Raw genomic sequence first — 27,842 nt, 5'->3', positions numbered from 1 at the left:
TAGGCAAACACATATTCCTATCCAGTTGAAGAAGTGCAGAATCTTTATCTTTAAAAATCTAAGATTTTTGGAACTAAATAAAGGTGATTGTAACACAACACTGTCAATGTTTAAAGGCCACTAATTTTACCCTTTTAGACAGTGACTTTTATGTTACATCAGTTTTCTCAATAAAAATCTGAATGTCCCAATCTTTTTAACTCCTATTGACTAAATGCTTTTGACTCCCTAAAATTATGTTTTTATGTGCCATCGAATCCCAATGTCATGGTATTACGAGGTGGAGTCTTTAGGAGGTGATTAGGTCATGGGGGTAGAGCCCTCACAAGTGGGAACAGTGCCTCACTATTCCCTCCCTCACTCCTTCCACCATGTGAAGACACAACCAGAAGCTGGCAGTCTATGAACTAGAAAAGTGGCACTTACCACCCACTGAATAAGTTAGTGCCTTGACCTTGGACTTCCTGGCCTCTGGAACTGTGAGAAATACTGAATGGTTAAGACAACTCCTGATAACTTTTATCTAATTTTTACTATGACAATAACCTGTTCTACAGTATGTTAGTGTCTGTAACAGACCTCCAAACTGGGCACAAAAGGGTAACTCAAGGACAGAGTCTTTTGCTATGAAAACAGTAATAACCATCATTGATTGCTGTGGTCTTATACTGAAATGAACTTTACGTGGTCTAAAACAACCACTTTATACATGGGACATTTATCTCAGAAGTAGCAGATGGAAAACGACAAATGTTTTGTAAAGATAAAAGAAAAAAGTGTATTTTAAGGACATGCTAATCAAAAGGACTTACCAATTAGCTTTTTTTTTTTTTTCCTCTCGCTGTTGTGGCCTCCCCTGTTGCGGAGCACGGGATCTGGACGCGCAGGCTCAGTGGCCATGGCTCACGGGCCCAGCCGCTCCGTAGCATGTGGGATCTTCCCGGACCGGGGCACGAACCCGTTTCCCTGCATCGGCAGGTGGACTCTCAACCACTGCGCCACCAGGGAAGCCCCCAATTAGCTCTTAACTACTCTAAAATATTACGTGCTAACTCACAGGATGAACATTTCCAACAAGTCAAAAAAATGAAGCACAATTAAACATTTTGCATTCATTCCACTTCTATACAGAATGAATTAAGAAATGGGGAAACAAAAATAGTCCACTGTATTATGTTTACTAGATTTAAGAAAGCTGCACTTTTTTTTTCTCAGGAAAGTGTTAACTTTGTACTAGTATCAAATAGACTAAACACTGATTATCAGGAAAATAGTCTGATTTTTATTTTTGCATGTTACTCTCAAGTACACATTTACAATAGTGTCACATTCTTCTATATGAATTTCTTATTAAGTATTTTACTTTAAGTATTTTACAATGTGTACAAAGGAGGGAACATACAATATCTGACAGGTTATTTCAACAAAACAATAACTTATGTTCTTCTAAAAATTGGTACCTCTTTAAACACTAAACTGAAACATATACTTTTTTAGCTTTGCTAATCAAATTGTTTTAAGAATTAAAACAACCTCAATTAATATCAGTACATAACAGTAAGTACAATTTCATTTTTTCTTTATAAAGGCAATGTTTTATATTAACTTGACCAAATCCTTAATACCTTTTAAAGGTCTCAATATTGCGCTTAAAAACAAAACAACTGTTTATGACTCCAGAATGTGAGAAATATGATGTAAAGTGTTGTTCTTTATCTTTCAGTGTATTTTTAAAATAAAATTATTTATCTATATTAATTTTACAGAATGTTTTAAAATTCTTAAATGTAAACTTTCATTAAACATTTCCTTTTATGTTACTTCAGGGAATAACAAATTTGAGGGAGATTTAAAAGATACTCACATACAAAAATAAGAGTTTTCCAGAACAGGTCAACAGATGGACAATAAAACAGATGGGGACATATATGAGGGCCAAGAAGGCAGAAGTTCCAAAATCCATTTGTGGCTGTGGCTGGCATTAGGTTTAAATTCCTATATACCTAAATCACTTGATTTAGAACGAGATTAAATTAATCTAGCCTTGAGTGGCTGTGAAAAACCCCAAATGCTTAGATTTCTGACTGTATTAATATAACTTCTGAATATGAATGGCACAGAGAAAGGTAAAACCTCTACAGGAGTAGAAGAAAGCACCATAATGAAGTTGTAAGGTACCTACCACAAGGGAAGAAAAATTTCTAATCTCCCACAGTGTGCCAGTATATATGTGCCAATAGCTAATTTGAGCAACCTAAAACGTGTTTCCTTTTCTCCAAAATTTGTATTAACACAACCAAATTCTAATTAACTGAATTCATTTTATATCTATGTTTATGACTCACTAACTGCTTAAAATATTTCAACTCTCAAATAAAAAACAAAACTGTGAAAGAATTTATATTTCAAATAAAGCCTTACATTTTATTATGTACTTTAAATACAACTTCTGTCTTCTAATAAAAGGCAACTTGAGTATTAAATATTTTTCAAGTTTGCTAACTGCCTAAGAAATAAAAACGCAGGCTGAGCTTGTCAAGTTTAATTTGCACCCATTCTCTAGTATATACAGCCACCGCTTCCTTACTCTCTGCCTTATTTTGTGAGAAGACAGGTTCTTTACAGGCTTCTCGGTCTGAACAGAGAGATTAATATCTACTGGTACTCATTAGGTTTTCAGAAATTTTTAAGGTATGAAGATAAACCTGTATGAAAGCATTCTATCTAGAAATACCATTAACTTCTCTTTTCCAATTACCAAAGATTTTTATAAGATAATACTTCACTTTATAAAAATATTAGTGTCCTTATTTTTTTCCTATTTCTTCAGCTAAATTTTGATCCTTCTGAATAAAAAGTTGGCAAAAATGCTCCTTCATACATCTGTGGATCTTTCAGTTCATTGTACATTTAATACTTTTCATCATAGACTTAGAATTTGGGATTGTGTGTTTAAGTATGTAAAATAAGCAACATACAGGCACATATAAAATTTAGGGTACCTTGCAAAATCATATGAGCCACATTTCTCTCTAAAAAATTCCAAAACTTAGTTCACAATAAGTCTCATTTACAGAACATAACTATTCTAAAACAAGGGAGTACAGACAGAAGAATGAAAAACAGGAAAAAGCAAAACCTTTCAATACCACTTCTAAAAGTGTGCTGTGCTGGCAAAAAATGTAAACACTACAAAGAAAGTAAAAAGAAGCATATTTTGCCTGTTAAACAGAATGAAAACTAAGCACAAACTTAGCCAATATACTATATTCAATGTTGAGGCTCAAATGCAAAGTTTCACGGTCATGTGATTTGAAAATGTTAAGCTAGACAAGTAAATGACTCATGTTATAATTAGAACTGACAGTAAAATCTCCCATTTATATTCCAGATGTTTCTATTTAATGCAAAGAATTTGTGGGGGAAAAACGAGTCAAAATGATTACTTTTAGAGTTACTAAATCATGTTTTTATCTTTAATCGTCTTAGAAGAGTACCATCAAGGTGAATAAAGTAAATACTTAAATAGTTAAAACTTCTAAGATGGAAAAATTCAATACAGAATCAGGGATTATTTTATTGAAAGCAACTTGTTTGTTGCTACTTTTCCTCATTAAACAAACTAAATAGGATTCAGAACACTACTGAATAAAATGTAAAGGTAACGAGAAGGAATAATCCTATCTGTACACAGTATAAATCAATGTACAGTACTGTATGTGAACAAAACTGATCGGCTTTAAAATTGGCTTTTAAAAGCCAACATCTCTACAAAAGTCTGTGAAAGTATTGTTAGGGCAGGCCAACTTCTTTATGATGTCGCATTATGTGCTGGTTCTTTTCTGAAGGTCTTCGGAACCCTTTCTTGCAGTACTCACAACGGTGAGGATAGTCTTTCGTATGAATGGAGATAACGTGCCGTTTAAAGCCTGAGGCATCTGTAGTGCTATACTCACAGTACTCACACTGATATACTTTTCTACCACTGTGCGTCTTCATATGCTTTTTAAGCTCATTCTGTTGCCTAAATCCCTTTCTACATCTCTTACACCTAAATGGAAGATCTTTTGTGTGAACTGAGAGAATATGGCGACTCAGAACGAATGGATCTGCAATCTTAAAGTCACAATGTCTACACTGGTGCATTTTTTTACCCTTGTGGGCAGCCACATGTTTCTTCAGTTCTGAAGGCCTGTGAAAGCCTTTATCACACATATCACACTTATGGGGGTAGTCCTTTGTGTGAACTGAAATTACATGTCGTTTCAAATCGCTTGAGTTCGAACTCTTGTGGTCGCAGTGCAAACACTGGTGAGTTTTGCTTTCTTGGTGGATAAGAGCATGTTGCTGCACCTCTTTGGTATCTGAGAAAGTCAGAAGACAACTGTCACACTTGAATGGCATCTCTTTACTATGCTTAGTTTTTACATGCGTTTTCAAGTTAGAAGAGTCTGCAGACCTATATTCGCAGTACTGGCATTGGTACGGCTTCTCCCCAGTATGGATTCGCATGTGCTTTTTGAGCTCTGATGGGTGACGAAAACCTTTACCACACTCCACACATATATGAGGAAAGTTCTTGCTGTGTACTGCCAAAAGGTGGCGATTCAATAACCCTTGTTCAGCTGTCTCGTATTCACAGAATTTACACTTGTGCATTTTGTTAGCTCCTTTTTCCTTATGCACCATTTTGTGAGTAAACAAAGCCCCAGCATGAGAGAAATGCTTCCCACACTCATCGCATTCAAAGGCCTTCTCCGCCTTGCTGGTCAGCTTGTGGCTCTCCAGGTGGTTGTGAAAACTTATCTTCTTGTTGGTAGTGTAATCACAGTCAGTACAGTGGTACTTCTTCTTGGTGAGGTGTTCAGGGTGGTTTTTCATGTGCCTTTTCAAAAAACCTCTCGACTTAAACTTTTTCCCACAAATCATACAAGGATAGACAGTCAAAGGATGTCCATCAGGGCCAATAATTATTGCTAAGAAAGGAAAAGAAAGGAGCATGAATGATCAATCCAAGTTCTGTTTTGGTCTCTTCAAGCATTTAAAGTGTGTGTTCTGAACACTGTTTATAAGTACCTGTATTACTTTAACATACCTTTTATTGTTTTTCAACAAAAGATATAGAAACCTAGTAATAAAGAGAACCTGGTCCAGAAACCTCATTATGACTGTACCAATCTTATTCCTAGTTTAAAATATATAAAGTAGCAATTTAAAGCCATATAAATTTAGATATCTAGAGAAAATCATTCATAAAGCTCAACATTTCAGCTTTTATTATGTCAAGCCAAACTGACATTAACTTAAAGTTCAACCAGACCTATAAAAAAATCTAATATGCAAATCATTATACAAGATATACAAAAAAGGAATATATGAATGAACAACTGACGTATCTGTCCTGCTCCTCTCTGAATGATGCCTCATGCTGACAGAAACAGATCCCTTTTTTTTGGCCAAGCCATGCAGCATGTGAGATCTTAGTTCCCCGACCAGGGGTCGAACCCTTGTGCCCTGCACTGGGAGTGAGGAGTCTTAACCACTGGACTGCCAGGGAAGTCCCTAGATTTTTTTCAGTTTTTTCATTTAAAGTTAACTGACATAATATTTTAGTAATCTTTTTTTGCATTTCCACTAAAATAACCTGATATTTTTATTTTTCCTGAAATAGGTTCTGATCCAAAATCTATTTTTTATCCAAGGAAATCATTCATGAATATCAGTGAATTCTTAAAATTATATTTTCAAATTCAATACACAAAAGCTACTGTATTCTAGCAGCTAAAATGCCATCATAACACCTCTGGGGATACATACTAGTTTCAACTGAGAGCTTGCAGAGCACGCTGCACTGTGGAACTCGTGTGCCCTCACCTGTTTGGTACTGCCTGGAATCAGGTCTTCTCCTTTTCTTTGGTTTTTGTTTAGCCAGTCTGCCAAGTCCAGCAGACTCATCTATGTGCAAGAGGGCACTTGCAGTACCATTCCGGTTTTCAATTCCATCAGAATTATTACCTAACAATATGCATTAAAAAACAAAATTATACAGTATTATAAATTATAAAGAATTAAGGATTCTTTATAAACTACAACAATGAAAAGCCATGATACTCATGAATGACAGAAATTCCCTTTCTAGGTACTAGGCTTTACTGGGCTTACTTATATACAAGACTGTAGGAAATGCCTAGCTTCCAAATATAGCATCATTTTCCCCCATGAATTCTCTCGTTTTCACTCAAAGGTCATGAGCCACATATACTAAAGATTAAAAAATTTGAGCTTGAAAGTCTACATACTTCTTAAATATAGGCACGAAAAAAATTCCTGTTAAAGGTAAAGGCAAAGGCAAAAGGTAGACTATATCATCTTCCTGTTTTTACTTAAATCACTACACTGGTACGTCATATTGCTGAAACTTAAGACCCTAGAAACATGTTTTTCAATAATAAATTCATGTTCAAGAACCATGCAATCCTTCAAGCTGCAACATGACATACCATAAGCTGCTGCCCATGCTATTGGCATGAATGTTTTGATTTCATTGTTATCCATTTGCTGTTCATGCACTGCAGCAGCGGCTGCTGCTGCAACAGCAGCATCCTCCTCTCCTACAATCACTTCCATATAAACTTCGTCTGCAATTTCTGCAACATCTGAGTAGAAAATCAACAGAAGCACTTTTGTGACCAAGTTTACAGATCAGACAGGGAAGATATTTTTATTTCAATTTTGTTATTAAACAGAAAGGAGGTTCAAATGTTACATACCTAGAATATTACTTTCCCATAGTAAATACACTATAAATATTTATTCAATGAATCATCACTTTCTTGGCTTTCACCATAATTTGCTTACAAAATGACATCCTGAGCATACATCAAGAGTCACTGATATTCTTCTTTGGAATACAGCAGTACAATAATGTCTTCTTAGTGCTCCTTATTTTCTTCAAATACTGGTGCTTTAAAAAATTTAAAGCCTATAGAAACATAAAATTCTCTCCCACAAAAAGGCCACCTACTTACTTAAATCTTCATCTTGCTGAGAGTCGTTAACAGTCATGTAAACCATCTTTTCCCTTGGCACACGAATACTGCTATTCTGATCAAGTAGTTCAACTCCACGATCATTCTCAGGCTCACTCTCCACAATGTCTACAGTGCCACCTATCAGAGAAGATGAAGGCTCCAAGAATTTATGTGAAGACTTCATTTCCACCTGTTTCACTTACTACATTTTACATACTTTTCTGTTATATTGGAACCCTCCTAAAAGTTATCTTCAGAAAAGATTACAACATTCTCAGTCTAAACCACCAAAAAGTAATTAGGCTGAAGTGTTTGATCAGGATGTATAATATGCTGAAGGTTTCCTCTTACCTAAGTCATCCTCTCCAGGGTCAGCTTTAAAAATGTACACCTTGATGACTTCAGGGCAAGTGCCATCCACTTTACAAGGATCCATTTCCGACTCTGCATCCATGGTCATTCCAGAGGAACCGTCGTGTTCTATTTTGCCAGCATCATCCACTAAAAAGGCAGGAAACACATTACATAGTAATAGATGCTTAAATAAAATATTACCATTTTCAAAACTCCTTTTTTACAAACATAATCTCTAACCTGACTCATGTAAAACTGGATGATTCTACCCAGAAAGCAGAAGATTCAATGAATACATTTTGAAAATTTTTGAAAAGCAGATGAGATATAAAGGTAAAAATTATTTTACTTAAACTGCTGGTAACCTAGGAAACTAACAAAAGTAATGAAATGATATACCTTACCTTTGGATATACTTATATGCATAAGGTAAAAGCAGTATTATATTTTCGAAAATCTTGTGGGAAATGTCCTAGTAGTAAAATCAGCAAGCACTAAATTTAATATAAATGCTTTATCGGTGTTATCTCATGTTCACTACTCCTGAATACTGTTTGATCTTATGTTTCTATTAGAATTGAATTAAAAAAAAAAAAACGAAGTATGATTTTCAAAAACGTATATTACAATGGTCAATGTAAACATCAAACTGTTTCATGTAAAACCACATACTTACAGACATGGTATATATACGTGCACATAACAAACACACAGATACTTGAGTTCATAAAAGTAATCATTCTGGGTCATTGCTTACAAATGCAGCAAATCTATATTTAAACATACTCTTATAGGCCTTAATGAAGGTAGGGTGTTTTACATTTTTGGAAAAAAAACCCCCAAAATCCTTATTTAACAATAGAGGCTCTCATGGTTCCCAATAGTAGAGATTCAGGGAATACAGAACAAACATTTCATATTTTAAACTTCATAACAGAAGAAAAAGCATTTGTACAGTATTATGTTTAGGATTTGGAAAATTAACAAAAGTAAAAAAAAACAATGTCTCAAAGAAACATATTCTGAATTGTAATAATACCAAAAATGTAATTCCCAAATAATATATCCTTTCGTGCACTGCTATCTCTGGCACAAAAGAAAGTTTGGCAAAGACTGATAAAAACTTAGTACTATTCAACTCATCACTGACGCTGTGTGCATTAGAAAAAGATTGAAGGAATGTTCTCTCTGCTCTAGACACAACAAGTGGTCTATTTGGCAGAGCTGAAGACCAAGCAGAGAGAAGCAGAACCAAAGCCCAGAGAAGACTTCAATTTAGCTTGTCTTCAATACTGCCATCAAGCCTTTTCATTTCCTTTTTGCTTCTGGTGCTCCTCTGCTAGACGTATTTCATTATCCTTTTCGTTGAACGATTATATTTTATTCAATTCAACAATGAATCACAACTGTAAGTGCGACTTTGGGCTAGATACCAGAGATACAAATAAAATACGAAAAAGTCATGGACTCAAGAAGTTTGTATTCTAGTAGGAAAACGGATGATGAACAGATGATTTGATTATTTTAAAATGTGATATAGCTACCATTTAAGAGATTACCTACCTAGTAACTAAATACTTAAGGAGGGAGGTTTTAAAGTACTGCCAAAATTTTAAAGGACAGGAAACCTATGTTAATGAAAGTTGAATGATTTATCTGAGATCACACAGGTAATGACCTAAGCCAGAATACAAAACCTAATCCATGTGACTCATAGCTAACATTCATCAACTTTTAGGTATTTTAAGAATTCTATGAGATTTAAGGTGATTTTTTTGAAAAATCCATAAACGGTATAATTAACAGAAGGTGGTTTTTCCATGAGTAGCGATCAGATGAGTAAGTTCATGACTCAAGCACAACTCAAATAAGGGCATGGTGATAGTTTTGACCACTATGTAATTTTACGTCTTAAATTCCTAACACTGGCTTAGAAAGACAGAATTCAGCTTTTGATATCTTTAAAATAACTTCTCCAAATTCCCCATCATGTTCTCTATAAGATCTAAAAATTTCATTTGTCTAATCAAATTCTTACATAGAATTATAGAATATTCTTACGTAGAATATTCAGATAAATTAAGTATCTCCCAAGTGAAAATACAACACTTTAGTTTCTTATTACAAATCAAGACCATCCTCATCCCCAATAAATTACTTAACATAAAACTGCTTTCAAACAGCATCCTGAAATATTTTTACCAATGTGCAAACCCTACTATGGCACACAGAATAACACAACACACATACGAAGTCAAGGAGGAACATCTACACTGGTTTATAGTAACCCAGAGGTCACTGATATTCTCGATGAAAAGTGTTTTAGTGAATGCTATATGGGGTCAGACAAAAGTGGGTGGAGAATTCTATATAGGATGTAAATTTCTTTAAGTTTAGTATAAAAAAGGAGAATAAAGAAGCAGTAATCAGAATGGGTTGCAGGATCAAGGAGATTACTGTTTGATAAAAATACTTAAGCCTGCTCAAAGTCTATAGGTAATAAAGAAAGTGAGAGGCTGGAATTAAGAGGGCATGGTGAATCTGCTGGATCAAGACCTCAGAAGGAAAGGGAGAAGACGAAACTAGGAGCAAAAATGAAGGCAGTTTCCTTATACAGGAGGGTAAACACTATTATTTTTGATACCCAGAAGCAAACAGCAATAGCAATGTAGCTAGCCTGTTTTGGGGGGACAGGAGCTAGAAATGCAGAAAACAAGAAAAAAAGTCCTGACTGGTGGTTTCAACCAGATATACACAAGAGGAGGCAAAGGACTCTGGTTTAAAAGTAAGAGAAAGGTAGACTGGGTTAAGAACTTGAGAAGTGAGGGAGAATGAGCTGGTACAGGATGAACCTAATGATATCAAGGGTCAAAAATCGCAGCTTGTTAAACTCTTGGCAATTATAAACAAATAACACACACACTCCCCTTCCCTAAACCCTGAATTTAACTAAAATATCTTTACAATATTTAATAAATACAGTTCGTGAGGAAAAAATAGGCATTATATCCTTAATTCTGGTCTGACGTGTAATAGCGTTTTTTTTGTTTGTTTGTTTTGCGATACGAGGGCCTCTCACCGTTGTGGCATCACCCGTTGCGGAGCACAGGCTCCGGACGCGCAGGCTCAGCGGCCATGGCTCACGGGACCAGCTGCTCCGTGGCATGTGGGATCTTCCCAGACCGGGGCACGAACCCGTGTCCCCTGCATCAGCAGGCGGACTCTCAACCACTGCTCCACCAGGGAAGCCCTAGCGGTCTTTTTAATGACATATCCAGCTGACTGACAATTAAAATTATGTTCTTAAAGGTGACTTTGGAATGTCAAACTGAGATAGGGGCTGGAGATCTCAGCAAACCAGGCAGGACAATCCAAAATAAATGTATAATTCTTTGGAGAACTAACCTCTAAGAACTTTGTAGATGAAGTTGCCCTCTTTTGGCAAGTTTATAAAAAGTCATTTTAAACAGGTACTGAAAAACCTAATGTCCTGTGTTTACAAATTCACACTAGATGTTTTTATAAATGTTAATCTGTAGGTAACCATAAAACTCTTGAGGACTGTAAAATCTAATAATTTTGGAATTGCAAAATGTCACATATTCACCTGCAGCTGTAAAAGATCCTTCTAGTTGCTTCTACGTTTTTAAAAATATGCAATAAAGGGAGTTCCCTGGGGACTTAGTGGTCAAAATTCTAGGCTCTAACCCCATCACCTAAAACTATCAATAGTTACAAGAATACTGTTCAGATATTTCTCTATGCATGTATACATGTAAAAGAATGGAAGAATGAACACAAATGTTTTAAATGAAAATTATAACGTTATTTATTTTTTTGCGGTCCGCGAGCCTCTCACTGTTGTGGCCTCTCCCATTGCGGAGCACAGGCTCTGGACGCACAGGCTCAGTGGCCATGGCTCACGGGCCTAGCCGCTCCGCGGCATGTGGGATCTTCCCCGACCGGGGCACAAACCCGCGTCCCCTGCATCGGCAGGCGGACTCTCAACCGCTGCGCCACCAGGGAAGCCCTATAACGTTATTTTTAAACAACAAATTCAACAATAAAGCCAATTTAATTTCACGTTCACCATTCTAGTCCCTTGAATATTCTCCCAATTCCTATGGCCCTCTCTCACTTCATCTGACCATTTGATTTGCAGAATCACACCCCTGCTGAATGTAACTTTTGTCTTTGCACCTATTATCTATGCAGCTACATCTGGATTTTTTTTAAAAATCACATAATTCTTATGGTTTCATTTTCAAATACATGACCATAAACTGTTGTGAATGGATTATATTTCACATTTTTTCCTCAAAACTCCAACACTACCTACCAATTGATTTTACTTCCTATTTCCCTAAGAACAAGTGAAACATTAAAAAAAATCCACTAAATTTGGCTCTACCCGCTTGACAACAACTAAATCCATAAATTCTATTTTTACTGTATGTTACCATAAACTATTTGTACTCCTCCTATTTAAAAGCAATCCCTCTGACTTGAGCACTAATTTATATTTTCTCTGTACTGTTCAACAATTATCTTTTACATCAATTTATCCATCATTTTCTACAGGAACATTCCTTTCAGCAAACAACTAAGCTTTCTCTCTGTAAAACAGCAACAATGATAAAACCACCTTATCTTGATCCCACTTCTGCAAGTTTCATTTCTCCAATTCTCATTCCACATTCTCTGAACTCACTTCACTTAGGCTTCTGCCAAACTTCACCAAAACTGTTCACTAAAGTCACTCATGACCAATTCTCAGCACTCATTTGACTTGCACTAGCATCTGACACAGATGTTCACTCTCCTCTGTGACTGACTTTCCTTCTTGACTTCTTTGACCTACACTCTTGATTCTTCTGTCATAGCTGCTCCTTTTCCCCTGCCTCTTAAAAACCTCACGCCTTTTCATTCTTGGCCTTCTTTCCTTTATACATAACCAATCCCTCTTTTGGTGATCTCACCCTTACGGTTTAAATTCCATCTATACACTAAGAATTCTCAATCTATATCAATCTATATCATTAACCCAGAACTATCTCCTGAACTCAGTTTAGCACATCCATTTCCTTTTTGATGTCTACCAGAAAACTCAAATGAAGTCTTTCATAAAATGTCATCTTCTCTAGGCATCCTGAGCATAACAACTCACTATCTTCTTTATTGGGCTATTTTAACTTTTTCAAAGCACTTTCTAATACACACATAATTCACTTATTAATTTTATGCCTGTACACTTCTGCTAGAAGGCATTCCCTGTGAAGGGAAGGAACTTCCATTCATTTTATTCACTAATCCCAAGAGCCTACAACATTGCCTGGCACATCGTAACTATTCAACATCCATTTGCTAAATGTATAAGTGATGGTCTTCAAGTAAATGTCTATTAGCCCAATAAATGTAGATTTTAAAACACCCCTCTTGGAAAAGTATTATAGTTATTAGATGGTTATCATATTTTAAGGACAGTTATCTACTGTCATCTGTGATGAGAGATAGAAATTAACACACTTATACATCATGCCATCCAAAATACTTTATAGTTAATACTTTGTACATAATTACTTTGTTGCATGATCTTCAAATATACATTTGTTTAGTCTACTTTTATTTTTTACTTTACTGAAGTACAGTTGATTTACAACATTGTGTCAATTTCTGCTGTTCAGCAAAGTGATTCAGTTACACACATAATTTTTATATTCTTTTCTTTTATGGTTTATTATAGGATATTGAATATAGTTCCCTGTTCTACACACACAGTAGGACCTTGTTGTTTATCCATTCTGTATATAACGGTTTGCATCTGCTAACGCCAAACTCTAGTTTTAAATTAACACCAGTTTTTCCCTCCATTCCTGAGATATTTCTACTGATGTATTTCATTTAATTGTTCTATTAATTACTGAATAGCAAACCCCCACCACTCATGAGTCCTAATGTCTGTGAAATCTTGGGTACCTGAGAATGACTTATCTGTCATTTTGTTTTGAAGAACAAGTTGGCTGGGTATAAAATTTTTAAACTATAGTTTCCTCAGAATTTTTAGACCCTGTTGGATTATCATATGGTATTGAGTATTTTGTGGTTTATCCTCTAAAAGTTCACTAACGTAACTACCATTACGACTTGACGGTTTTATCATTCTGTTAATTTCTTTTTACAATGTATTGCCTCATATGATTTCAATGATTTTTTAATATTGAGATAAAATTTGTATACCATGACAGTCACCCTTTTATAGTGAGTAGAGTGCACAATTCAGTGGTGTTTAATAAATTCACAGTCGTGCAATTATCATCGCCATCTAATTCCAGAATATTTCTATCGCCCTCAAAAGATAACCTTTGTACTCTTTTACCAACCCATCTTCAACTATCTCACAATTAGATTAGGCGATCACTAATTTACTTTTTGTCCTTATAGATATACCTATTCTAGACATTTCAAATACTTATTTCTTGAACTTTCTAAGTTCATCCATGATGTGGACTGTATCAATGCTTCTCTTATTTTTATGGCCAAATAAAATTCCAATGTATGGTGATACCACATTTTTAAAGTCAATTCACCTACTAATGAACATTAGGGTTGTTTACATGTTTTGGCTACTAGCATTAAAAATGCTGCTATAAACATCTGTATAAAAACTATTGTGTGGACATGTTTTAAAATTTCCCGGGTATATGCTTAGCAGTAGAATAGCTGTGTCATACGGTAATTTCATGTTTAACTTTCTGAGGAATTGCCAAATTTTTCTGAAGTGGCTACACCGTTTTCTTTCCCACCAGCAATTTATGAGATGCAAAATCTCCCCATTCGTGCCAATACTTTTTACTTTCCATTTCTTAAAATACCAATCTGAATGTCTGTAGTGGTATCTCACTCTGGTTTTGATTTGTATTCCCCTCATGACTAACAATGTTGAACATCCTTTATATACTTACGCTTTTTCCTTTGAAGAAATGTCTACTCAAGTTCTCTGCCCATTTTTAAAATCAGGTTATCTGTCTTTTTATTACTGAGTTGTAAAAGGTTAATATCCTTGATTCTTAGACCGTTACATACAGGCTTTACAAATATTTTCTCCAATTCTGAGATCCCAGTATCATTTGTTGAAGAGACTATTTTTCCTCCCCACTGAACTTTTTTTTTTTTTTTCGGCCTCACCACGCAGCTTGTGGGATCTTAGTTCCCCAACCAAGGATCAAACCCTGGTCCTTGGCAGTAAGAGTGCAGAGTCCTAACCAATGGGTCCCCAGGGGAGTCCCCCCATTGAACTATCTTGAAACCTTTGTGAAAAATCAGTGTATCAATCAATGGCCAGAGATGTATGGGTTTATGTCTGCACTGTCAATTCTCTTCCATTGATTTATATGTCTATCCTTATACTAATATTGATCAGTCTTGATTACTGCAGGTTTTTTTGTTCATATGGGAAGGTCAATTTCTCCTTCATTTTTAAAACTTTAGCTAGATATAGAATTCTTGGGTGACCGTCTTTGTCCCTTCAACATATTGACTGTATTATCCCATTGCCTTCTAGCCTCCATGTTTACTAATGAGAAAACCACCATTACTCTTTTTGAGGAAAGATCATTTGTATGTGATGAGCCAATTCTGTCTAGTTTTCAAGGTTTACTGTCTTTTAAGTATTTAAAAAGTTCACTGAATTTTTCTGTATTTGGGTTTTATCTCCTAGTTTCTGTCTCCTGTGTCTATCAATTTTCTCCATAATCATGTTTAATTCTATTTTTTTTGCCATTTCACTTTTGCAATATTCTAAAGCCTGATCAAAAGATTCCTGATAATAAATTATTTATTTTTATTCTTATTTTTGCTTTCACAGTGGCTTTTTTTTTTTGCCAATTAGTTTACTTTTATTAAAAGAGTAATCCAGGGCTTCCCTGGTGGCGCAGTGGTTGAGAGTCCACCTGCCGATGCAGGGGCCACGGGTTCGTGCCCCGGTCCAGGAAGATCCCACATGCCGCGGAGCGGTTGGGCCTGTAAGCCATGGCCGCTGAGCCTGCGCATCCGGAGCCTGTGCTCCGCAACGGGAGAGGCCACAACAGTGAAAGGCCCGCGTACAGCAAAAAAAAAAAAAAAAAAAAAAAAAGAGTAATCCATGTATGTGGTATAAAATTCAAACAGTACATCACTGAAAAGCGAGATAGAATGCCACACAGTTAAGGAGAAAGAAAACTTGTTAAGAATCTCTGTGGATAGAGAAGACGAAAAAAGTGCTGTTGCACTGGAGCAGTGGAGGCTGTAGAATGTAGAAAATTATCATTATCATAAAGCTGGGCCACGATGATGATATACCTGATCACACTAGAGACATATAAATGCCTACTATCTCTGCCCCCAAAATGTGTGCAGTAAATTTTACTGTGCTATGCTCAAAGACACAAGGGAAAAAGACTTATATTCAGAGTCAGTGGGAACAGTCTGAACTCCACCTGTACACTAAAACTTGATTTTAAAGACCCTAGCTATCTCTATGAGCTGCTAATTTAAGATAACCAAGTTGTTTAAATCAACAGCTAGATAATGGAACTAGCCAACAAAGTGAAACCCCATTAATGTAAGGAATATATTTAAAAGCTGGAGTCAGAAAGATCAGACACCTATCGAGGCATTCTACTAACAATTATTATGACTATGATATGTGCTATAAGCAAAACTATGTCTAATTATGTCCTGGATGATTAAAAAAAGTACGCTCAATGAAGAAAGCCAGCATTCCATAAGGAGTAGTGAGCAGAATGTAAAACAATGATATTAAATTTCTAATCAATCTAAAATCTACATAAATTAGTTGTTTACGCTCTTGTACATGACTACTTTATTTCAAGGTGTTATACTAATATAATTCCAAATGCAAAAGTGAATTTATTTTTAAAAATACAATTATTACTCCAAAGGGAAAAGAGACATTGGTGTGGGAAAAAGTAAGTGCAAAAGTGAGTGCATTATAAAGAGAGAAGATTTTTTTCCAAACTGAAACCCTTTCAAGTTTTGGTGGTAATTCTAATAAGGGAAGTAACAGCCTAATTACATCCTTCACGATTTCATATAGTTCAGTCCTATTCTTTGCAGCCTTTATCTTTCTATTACAACCTTATGTAGAAATAAATAACTCTTTACTTTTGTATCATTTCACTTTCCTTAATTACAGCTTATCTTATAGGAACCACACTAAAACAATATTGCAAATAGGCTTATGAGATTTATCTTAACATTATATAAATTTAAGTCAAGAAAACATCACCCTGGGCTTCCCTGGTGGCGCAGTGGTTGAAAGTACGCCTGCCGATGCAGGGGACACGGGCTCGCGCCCCGGTCCGGGAGGATCCCACATGCCGCAGAGCAGCTAGGCTCGTGAGCCATGGCCGCTGGGCCTGCGCGTCCGGAGCCTGTGCTCCGCAGCGGGAGGGGCCGCAACAGTGAGAGACCCGCGTACCATAAAAAAAAAAAAAAAGAAAACATCACCCTAATGTAAGTTAGGAAAGACAGCCTTCAAAAACACCTTGGACAATCACTGTACCCCAACACTTACAGGAAATCATTAGGTAGTCCTCACAGTTGCCTTTGTCATCATCTTGCTGGTCCACAGGGATCCCGTTGGCATCTATGACTGCTTCAGAGGCACAATCTGCTACCAATACTTCTTCTGAAACTACATCAGTTGTCAGAGGATCAGTGATGATTTCTGCTTCAACTACACTATCATGAACGTGTTCAACGTGTCCAATGTCAGACACATGTATGGATTCACTTGTCAAGACGTGTTCTGGCATAGACATTGAGGCTGAAGTAATATCAGAAGCTAAAACATCATCTGGGACTGTGCAATGTGCTAAAGAAACTTCTTCGGTTACATCTGAGGTAATAAGCACTTGCTCTGGAATGATGACATTTTCAGACACATCTGCTTCTTCTAAGATATCTGAGCACTGAACATCCTCAATAACAACATCCTCAATAACATCTTGGATTACAACTGAGTCTGGGTCATCAGGAACAAAGTTATGTACAGTTATATCTGAATCCACAACATCTGAAACAAAAACCGTTTCTTGAACTTCCACAACAATTTGATCACCATCCATGTGTGTAGCATCAGTTCCTTAAAAAAACAAAAATTAAAACGACAAATTTCAGGTAGGCATGAATGGCTATCTTAAATGATGTAAATGTTCTTTAATTTCCACCAGGAGAACAGACTATATCCTTGGCTTTCTCAAACATTAAAATAGCTTTAAGGAATAAAGAGGGAATCTATCTGATTCATATAAGAAACAAAAGATTTTAACACAAGCACGGTTTTATTCAACGCTAACCAATTAACATGTAAAGAAATACTAGAAAAACAAAAAATGCAGGGCAGTCACAAAAGAAAAATATTCATTAAAACAAACAAACATTAAAGTTACCAGGCAACCAAAATAAAATTTTAAGCCATAATTATGAAATTAAGTAACACAAGTTCAGAAAACTAATGAACCATTTTCCCTCCTGTCTGTTCCATTTCTTTTCTTTTCCCCCCCAACTCATTCAACACAGTTTTCTACTTTTAATCATTCATATATATTTCTTTTCTTCCCTTCCTTTAAAAAATTTCATTGTCTCACCCTATTCTGGTATAATATTCCACCATTATTCTTTAATGACTGGAAATTTAGAAATTATCCTCTAAATTTATCCTCTGAATTTGGCATATAAAAGGAGCTGGGCATCAGTGAAAAGTGAGATAGAATGCTACACAGTTAAGGAGAAAGAAAGACAACTTGTTAAGAATCTCTGTGGATAGAGAAGATGAAATAAAGTACAGCTGCACTGGAGCAGTGGAGGTTGAGGTTAGTTGCTGTGCAGCCTGACCGAGTTCACCAGGGTATCTTGCCTCCATCTAGCCTCTTCCCAAGCCCGTACACTCCATCTCCAAGGCAGTTTCCTCAGAATATAAGAAACCCTACTCACTCCATTCTGTAGTTAAGGTGGAGGGGTGAATCAACTGGAGCCCCCTGAGATTAAATGACTTCACCAAGATCACACACAGTTGCTTGCACAGCACATGTACTGAATGAATGCCATGAATGGGAAAAGAAGTAAAATATCCTTACCAAAAACATAAGATAAAATAAAAGAAAACAAATCTGGTATCTTGGCTCTTGGTCCAGTGAAAAGCAATCATGGAAGTCTTAACTACAATGCTACTTGGCTGATTAGTGTCCCTGGTCATGACTCAGAGAAACTGAATTTAAGCAGATGCCTAACCCAATGCCTATGTGTCAATAAGCAGGCCCTCCGAGAAACAAACAGATTCTTCAACAAACAAAAATGATCAACAAGGGCCAAGGAATAATAAAAGCTGCAGGGAGTCTTTAAACCAGTTAATACCCACTTTCATTACACATAGAAAAAATAACAAGAAAATGTCTTCTTTAATTTCTATAAAACTCCAACATAAAGCTTAGTAATAATTTGTCTTCAATGTCTCTAATAATTCACATCAAGCAATAGATGACTTTAAGCTGCATCTTAAAAACATACCTGTGAAAGCACTTAGTGGCAACAGCACTAATTAAAAGGTCTAAATCACAGAGCACAGTTTAGACACATTCATTTTGTAACCTTGGGCAAGTCATTTAACCTCTGAATTTTGGTTGCCTCATCAGTAAAATGAGGACAGTAATATCTGTCGTGCATACCTCACAGGAGTGTTGTAATGATCAAATGGCAATGTAAGGGAAGTGTTCTGAAAAACTGTAATGAGAGGTTTCATTATTATTAGGACATGTAAAAATGGAGGACCTGGTAAATTAAGTGACTTGTTCATAGACAGACAAACAACATAGTCTAAATAAATAGAGCTAAAATGAAAAAGCCCTTCATTCTACCCCTTGACCCATGCCCAGGCTTGCTTGTGGCTTGTGGCTTTAAGCTAGTAAATCCTATGTGTTTTTCTCCAAGGAACTTACAGTCTCTCTTTCAAGAACATTAATTATACTTCAATATGTTCAAGTGTCCAAAGATGTATTTACCATTATCAAATAGAAATTACCACGAGTCAAGACTATCCCAAATTGTTTAAGAAACACACACACACACACACACACACACACACACACACACACACAGGATTTAGAAAGCATGTTAAAAATCCTCATGTTTCTTAGTAAAATTAATTACTGTTGCTTTAATATATGGCAATATGATCATATAAAATTCAATGAGTAAAATTCTTAAAATTTTAACTTATAAGAATAGCTGTGTAAATCACTTTACAATATTATGTACTTAGAACCATCTGTAAATGTCAATACTTTTTTTCCCACTGTTAAAACTTCATGAATATAATTTTCCTTGAGCAGTTGGAGGAATGAAGCAAGATTCCATCTGCCTGATGCAGAAGGCTCCTTTCAGAAAGCCTTTTGAGAAACAGGGCTGTATAAGTAGGACACTATCAAAACAGAGAATTTCAAGTTTATACTTTATCTCCTGGACATCGAAGAACAGAGAAATGACATCATCCATGTGTTATTTTAGAATGAGTACTCTACTGGTACAGGTAGTGAAAAAAAGAAACTAACTTCAAGGTAAATAATTTAATATAAGTTAAGAATGAGATAATAGTGCCTGGGCTAAGTGGGAGAACCGGCATGAAGAGCAGTGTGGTATACAGCCACCCCAGCCCATTTAGTCCACCTTACCCTCTTTGCAAAATGTCCATGCCACAATGGCTGAAATTGTGAATACATCACATTATGGCTAATGCCATAAATACTTTTCAGATATAATTAAAGTTATGAACCTTAAATAGGGTAATTTTACTAGATAAACATAAACCCTTAAAGCAGAGAAATTTCTTAGGCTGGCATTAGAGAGTTGAAGCAGAACGTTAAGTATGAGAGAGATGCAATGCCCAATTGCTTTGGGTGGGGCAGGATGGGGAGCACATGAAAAGCAAGTGAAGGAACACTAGCTGTGAGGAGCAAAGGCCAGCCAGCAAGGAAATGGGCACCTAAGCCCTACAACTGTTAAGGAAGTGAATTTAGCCAACCACCTGAATTAGCTTGGAATCAGTTTCACCCCAGAAGCTCCAGAAAGGAACAAACACCCTGCTGACACCTTGATTTCAGCCGCATGGAGTCCAAACCAAATAGCATAGCTATGTGGTGATAGACTTCTGATGTATGGAAACCATGAGATGAAGAATTTTACTATGTTATACAGCTACATTTGTTTAATGTTTGGCAGAGCAATAGTAATAGAAATGAATACAGATTTTTGGTACCAGAGAGTGGAGTGCTGCTGTACAAATACCTACAAATGTGTAATGGTTTTGATACTCCCTTGAATAGTCCAGTAATGGAAATATGGATGTTAACAACTCATGCTAGTGAGAACTCAGAAGGAAGAAACAACCAAAGCAGAAAAATTTTAAAAGAATTTACAGAATACCTAAGTCACCATGTACAGACAGTTAATACAAATCTAGACTTTAAGGACACTGCTAGTAAAAGCTCAAAAGATAGTGAGAAACATGTTACTCAAAACTGAAGGAAGGAAAAACCTGTTACATTGCGACAAGTAGCTTAGCAAAATTGTATCCTGAGGTTATATGGAAAACGTAACTTGTAACAGTTAACTCAGATATTTAGCTCAGGAGATTTCAGCAGAGTGTTGATGATGTGACCTGGTTTGTTCTTGCCGCTTATGGTAAATTCAAGAAAAGAAGATAAATTGTGGAAGAACCAATAAATAAAATGTAGCAGGACTTAACAACTGGGGAAATTCTCAGCATCAACAGATGACAAAGAAAAAAGGAGTTAAAATTGGGGTGATTTGCTGTCAGGAAAGAACCTTTTAGAGGAAAAGTAGTTTCTGACTACAACTCTTCTATAATCTCAGACAAAGCAAAAGGTCTGAGAATTCAGTCATACAATGTCTTTCTAAGGCTGTAAACAGTGTGCCTCACAGATTCCTTAATCAAAGTAGGATGCATCTAAAGAGCTTAGGGCGTTGTCCTGCAACCATCTCAGCAGAAGTCAAAAAGAAGTGGGATTATCTTGGAAGGATATGTAGATGGATTTCTTTTCTAATAAGGTAAATGCCAATGACACAGAAAGGAGATTCACAAAATTCTTTAAAACTTTATACCATCAGAATGAATACTAGTTTGGATTGCTAGCTCCAGAAAAGAATGAAGCCCTGCCAACACTCTGTGAAACTCTACACAAGGACCAAGTTTAGCCACACTGTAGCTGAACTTCTGACGTACAAATCTGTGAGGTAACAAACTGATGTATTTTAGGTCCCTCAATTTGTGGAAATGCATTACAGCAACAAAAGAAAACCAGTAACAGCAGAAATAAACAAGAAACACTTTCAAAGTCAGAACTAATAGGACTTAGTAAACTGAGAAAATTTAGAATAAAGATAACAAGACTTTGATACTGATGGTATTACTGACAGACTGAGTTGGCAACGAGATTTTGAGAGGAAAACAAGATACCTAAGGATAAATCAATACAGATCTAGCAATACATCCTCTTGGTAACTCCAAATTTGTCAGATGGAAAGTGGAACAACCCAAGAAATAGATATACCTATTCCATCAAAAAATGAGTTTGGCTCTTGTGGCTGTAATTCAAGTTCATCTTCATCCATGGCCTTTGATTCTCATTAGTCACAGCTCCTAAACCGGGAAATAAAGTATATCAAACGTTAACTTTTTCGTATCACATACTTAAAACGTCATCATGATATTTACACTTCTGAAATGGTCACATTTCTTGATTTATCAAAACCTATCAAGGTAAAATAAAGTGAACATAATGATTACCAATTATATTTGGGTAGCTGTATCGTACGAGAAGTTAACTCAAGCATGTTGACAGTGTTTTGGGGTTTTTCTCTTTGTTTTAGTTACATTGTACTCTACATAAAGTGCAGAAATTTTTTTCTTTTTTTAAACTGAGGTACAGTTGATGTGCAATTGTTATATAAGTTTCAGTGATTCACAATTTTTGAAGGTTATTCTATTTCTAGTTATTATAAAACACTGGCCATGTTTCCTGTGTAGTACAATATATCCTTGTAACTTATTTATGTTATACATACTACTTTTTAACCTCTTGATTCCCTACCTTATTTTGCTCCTTCCCTCTCCCCTCTGGTAACCACTAGTTTGTTCTCTGTTTTTTTTCTGCTATATTTCACTAGTTTCTTTTATTAAAGTGCATAAATCTTAAGTGTTTAGCTTAATAAATTTATATTTGTGTAAATTTGTATTAGCATTACTCAGAGTAAGATATAAAACATTTTTTGTACCCCAGAAAACTCCCTCCAGCCTCCTTTCCATAAACAGCCATGACTCTTTAAGGTTCAACTTTAACACATTTTGTGGAATACTGAGGGAATTCCTAAAAGATTTTTATTACATCTTTAAATTTAATATAGTCTACAATCTCCTACCAATAAATTACAAAAATGGTAAAAATTCAAAATTCATTACAATGGTAAACCTTCTTAAGATTTCTATATAACTTACAGTGACCTCCCTTAATTGACCATCTAGTTGCAGAAATAATTCTCAAAGTATATGTATATTCTCCAGGCCACGAATAACTTGGTACCAGCTGAAAGGTTAAAAAATAAATTCATCTTTACACAATAAAATCAAAGTCCCATCTATAGGATGTCTGAAACCACAAGCAAGAGTTTCTCTCTCTCTCTCCTGGTGACTGAAACAATAACATAAAAACATGAAACCTGAAGGTAGGTCATCGACAAAATATGGCCTAGGGTAGAAAAAATAGCCAGTTTAAAAAAAAAAGAAAAATTAAAAAACAAAAATATGAAGAACCTAGCACATGCCTAAAAAGCAAGTGAGGAGATAGAGGGAGTAGAAAGGGGAGGTTTATTAGGGGCCATGATTTACTTATGTTGCAAGTACCACAGAAACTTCCTAATTGGTTTTCCTATCGCCACTTTCTCACTTTCTAACTCACCTTCAACAGTGCTATCACATACAGCTTCTTTAATCTCTATCATTTTTGCTGACAACATATAAATTGTTACTATTAAGACTGCAAGTAATGTAGTGCACCAACTATATTTCTCTCTCTTTTGTGACCTTGATCCTGGAGGGACTGCCTACTGACAGCAATAGTCTCCCTGTGAGTGCACTTTTGATATAAAAACCAACCAATCAGAGCCCACAACCCTAACCACCAAATTTACTAAGCCAAGATTCTCCTTACTCTAAAATAACCCAGGGCCGCATTCCAAACAACTAGGGACAGTTCCTATAGCCCAGAGGCCACTAACATTGTTCAAACTATCCAATCCTAAACTTAGTATACCTATTCTTCCTTGCCCATTCCTTCCCTATAGAATCCCAATAAACGCTCTGGACTATGGCATCTCCTCTTCTCCTCTGCTTTCTTACCCTACGTGGTCCTTCATGAACGGTATGCCTCTCTCCTTCTCTTATACATGTGAGTGTAAACTTCTTCCTTTTCTAAAGCATACTTTAAATGATGTAAGACCTCAATTCAAAACATGTTAATGACTCCCTACTGATTCTCCAAATAAAATCTGATCTCCTTGGCTTACAAGCCTCTAAGATCTGGTTCTGACAACCTTTCCATTATTCTCGTAATTTTTCTTCATCTTCCCCTCCTTTCTACCACTACCCCAATCTCTGTTTCTGTCTCTCTCATCAGCCAAACAAAAATATCCAAAGTCTCCATAAGACCCAAACTCTATCCTTGGTTTCAGATTTCTTCTATGTAAATGACCTTTACGTGTTATTCCTGCACTAATTTATCCCCTACATGTCCTTCCTCAGGAAGAAAATGCTAAAAACAACTATTTCCTCTGCTGCTGAATTTCCAGAGCACGATTATCCCTTTCTTCTTCTTTTTTTTTAAGCATATGTCATGGTTATTTATATCTCTTTTTTTAATCTATTTATTTAATCTTTGGCTGCACTGAGTCTTCATTGTTGCATGCAGGCTTTCTCTAGTTGCAGTGAGCAGGGGGTACCCTTCATTGCAGTGCACAGGCTTCTCCTGTTGTGGAGCACAGGCTCTAGGTGCATGGCCTTCAGTAGCTGCAGCATGTGGGTTCAGCAGTTGTGGCTCACGGGCTCTAGAGCACAGGCTCAGTAGTTGTGGTGCACAGGCTTGGTTGCTCCACGGCATGTGAGATCTTCCCCAACCAGGGCTTGAACCCGTGTCCCCTGCATTGGCGGGCGGATTCTTAACCACTGCCCCACCAGGGAAGTCCCTATATCTCTTATTAATGTTTGATATTGACACAGTCTCTAAGGAACTATGCAAGTAAGAATTACTCAGTTGTAATTTATACTATAAAAAAATTAATTTCCAACATGCCACCCCTAAGACATCCAATTTATTTTCAAAATATAATGTATTTTATGACATTTATTCAAAATGCTTCAAATAAAAAGGCTATGATAGGTACAGTAATATTTTTTCAACCATAAAAAAATGGAAAAGATAGTTCCTCTAAATAAGTTGTCACTGCTTCCTCTTCCCGAAACTTTCTAGCTTGTACTTCTTTTCCTTTTTTCAATATGTGACTATAAAAGGATAAATGAGAAAATATCTTATGAGCATAATAATAAAAAATAAAATGATATCTTATTTAAGGTATCTTAAAGTTTCCCTACAGAAATCGATCTCATTATCTCTAATAAAAGTTGAACTTAGGGCTTCCCTGGTGACGCAGTGGTTGAGAGTCTGCCTGCTGGTGCAGGGGACGCGGGCTCGTGCCCCGGTCCTGGAGAATCCCGCATGCCGCAGAGTGGCTGGGCCCGTGAGCCATGGCCACTGGGCCTGCGCGTCCGGAACCTGTGCTCCGCAATTGGGAGAGGCCACAGCGGTGGGAGGCCCACATACCGCAAAAAAAAAAAAAAAAAAAAAGAAGTTGAACTTGTATTCATTATGGTGCAATAAGAGTTTTCTACTGTCTTCACTCCAAAGAACACTGACTGAGACAATCATCCATGGATAAGTGAGCTTTTGTGCAAGTTCAAGAGTCAGTGGAGAAATTCCAGAACTCCCTTCAGCAAAAAATCTGAAACTGGATGCACTGGAGCCAGTAAGAATGGTTTCACATTACTCACATCCCCCAAGGCAGCACAGCTCAGTGCCAAGAGAGTCCTTCTTGGCCTGTGAATGAGGACCCAGCTACCTCAGTGGTGCAGAATATTGTCAAAGAGATCCACTTTGTTTGCCACATCCAGAATACTGAGGTGTGGCTACAGGACTAGGGGCTGGAGAACAGCTATGAGAACAGTAGCCAGGGTTCTTGCGGGGCGTCAAAGGAACATGATCCTCCTGCTTCACAACTCTATCAGAAAACCCACCCATTGAACTGCTGGGGACCCCCTGCTTGTTCCACCCCCATACCTGCCTTACCCATACACACTCCCATCGTATGGCTGGCTCTCTGTTGTGTCTTGTCAACAGTACCAAGAGCAGGTCTGACTCAATGGGATTGCGAGAAACCATACCAATTAGGATATTCAGCACAGCCCTGGATAAAGGAAACCTGAGGCTCTCAGCACCCATGCTGGCTTTGCAGAATAGGAATAAGGCATACAATCTAAGGATTCCCTCAAAAGAGGGAGCAAAAAGGATGGAACAGGTATGTCCATAGAAAAGGTATTAGAAAGCCTCAGAATCCCTCATAGGGATGAAAGAAGGTATTTCTTTGCTGAGGACAGTTAAGACTGGAAAAGTGACTGCTTCTTCTAATGCAAAGAAAATGACACAAGACTTCAAGGAATTTGAAAAACGAAGGACATGCAATACCACCAATGGAACACAGTAACTTTCAAGTAACCAACTCCAAAGACATGGAGATCTTTAGGGCAATGTGCCATAAAGAATTCAAAAGTTATTTTATGAAAGCTCAGAAAACTAGAAGAAAACCCAGAGAAACAATTCAAGAAAACAATGAGAGCAATACATCAACAAAATAAGAAGTTCAAAAGCAAGACAGAAAAAAATAAAATAAAAATAAAAAATAAATTTAAAAAAATTAAAATAAAAAAGCAAGACAGAGATCATAAAACAGAACCAAACAGAAATTCTAAAAGAATACAGTGAAATGAAATGGGAAAAAAGTGAAATAGAGAGCATCAACAAAAAACTGGATAAAGCAGAAGAAAAAAATCTTATGACAAGTCCTTTAATATAAACCAATCAGAGGTTAAAAAAAAGAAAAAAGAATGGAAAAGGAAAGAGAGCATACCTTAACTGTGGGATACCATTAAAGAAAACAACCTACATATTACTGACATCCCAGAAAATGACAACAGAGACGAGGGGAAACAATGGCTTTAAGGAAAGAATGTCTTCCCCAAACTGTAGAGGATTTGGATATATCCCCTGAATTTCAACCTAAAAGGATCTTCTCTAAGACACGTAATTAAACTGTCTAGGGACTTCTTAACTGGCAAAGTGGGTTAAGAATCCACCTGCCAATGCAGCGGACACAGGTGCACTCCCTTGTCTGGGAAGATCCCACATGCCAAATAGGTAGCATTTTCCCCCATAGGAAATCCACCTATATCATGATGGTGGTTCCCTTATGAAAGAACGTTTTCCTCTTGCTGCTTTTAAAATTCTCTATTTCTTTTTGATTTTAGACAGTTTATTTTTTTAAATAAATTTATTTATTTCTGGTCGTGTTGGGTCTTTGTTGCTGCACGCAGGCTTTCTCTAGTTGAGGTGAGCAAGGGTTACTCTTTGTTGCGGTGCACGGGCTTCTCATTGTGCAGCAGGGACTCTAGGCACAAGGGCTTCAGTAGTTGCAGCATGCGGGCTCAATAGTTGTAGCTCGCAGGCTATGGAGCACAGGCTCAGTAGTCGTGGCACGCAGGCTTAGATGCTCCACGGCATGTGGGATCTTCCTGGATCAGGGCTCGAACCAGTGTCCCCTGAACTGGCAGGCAGATGCTCAACCACTGTGCCACCAGGGAAGCCCCTTTCCTTCATTTCTGAAGGACATACAGGACAATAATAAATTGTTCTATAAATTAAAAGACAAAAAGTATTAGAAACAATGTTAGCTACAATTTGTTGCTAGATATGTAATATGAGAAAGGCAAATTCTGTCAACAGAAACAAAGTGTGAAGGGTTTGGATAGGGTTTTTGTATTCAATCAACATTTTAAGTTGTTCAGCTTAAAACTGATCATTATGTGCATAAGATAATTTATGGAAACCACAGCAAAAACCTACAGTAGATACACAAAAGATAAAAGAAGAAAAGCAAACCTTACCACTATGAAAACTAGTCAGTTCCCAAAGGAAAGCAGCAAGAGAAGAAGGAAGGAAAAAAGGAATTCATGTCTGTTTCTAGTCATTCAAGAAACAGTAAGAGAGAATTAGTACATCT

General features: G+C 36.6%; 1 protein-coding gene across 4 annotated transcripts in view; it reads right to left on the bottom strand.

Moving 5' to 3' along the window:
• Nucleotides 1-1,281: 1,281 nt before the first annotated feature.
• The window catches only part of LOC115849783 (zinc finger X-chromosomal protein-like), a 61,546-nt gene continuing 34,985 nt past the window's right edge, over nucleotides 1,282-27,842 (bottom strand). For 3 of the 4 annotated variants that reach the window (XM_060293107.2, XM_030851396.2, XM_060293108.2), the window contains 7 exons: nucleotides 22,013-22,101; nucleotides 16,960-17,529; nucleotides 7,383-7,532; nucleotides 7,029-7,169; nucleotides 6,501-6,656; nucleotides 5,875-6,015; nucleotides 1,282-4,976 (listed from right to left, as the gene is read on the bottom strand). In XM_060293107.2, coding sequence (XP_060149090.1) covers nucleotides 3,793-4,976; nucleotides 5,875-6,015; nucleotides 6,501-6,656; nucleotides 7,029-7,169; nucleotides 7,383-7,532; nucleotides 16,960-17,529; nucleotides 22,013-22,073 — 2,403 coding nt within the window. In that variant the 5' untranslated portion in view covers nucleotides 22,074-22,101 and the 3' untranslated portion in view covers nucleotides 1,282-3,792. The remainder of the gene's footprint in view (nucleotides 4,977-5,874; nucleotides 6,016-6,500; nucleotides 6,657-7,028; nucleotides 7,170-7,382; nucleotides 7,533-16,959; nucleotides 17,530-22,012; nucleotides 22,102-27,842) is intronic. The other variant, XM_060293109.1, reaches the window with a different exon arrangement.

The sequence above is a fragment of the Globicephala melas genome, chromosome Y, assembly GCF_963455315.2.
Source record: "Globicephala melas chromosome Y, mGloMel1.2, whole genome shotgun sequence".
Taxonomy (NCBI): domain Eukaryota; kingdom Metazoa; phylum Chordata; class Mammalia; order Artiodactyla; family Delphinidae; genus Globicephala; species Globicephala melas.
The sequence above is the reverse complement of the archived record's forward strand: the minus strand, read 5'-3'. Positions and strand labels throughout refer to the sequence as shown.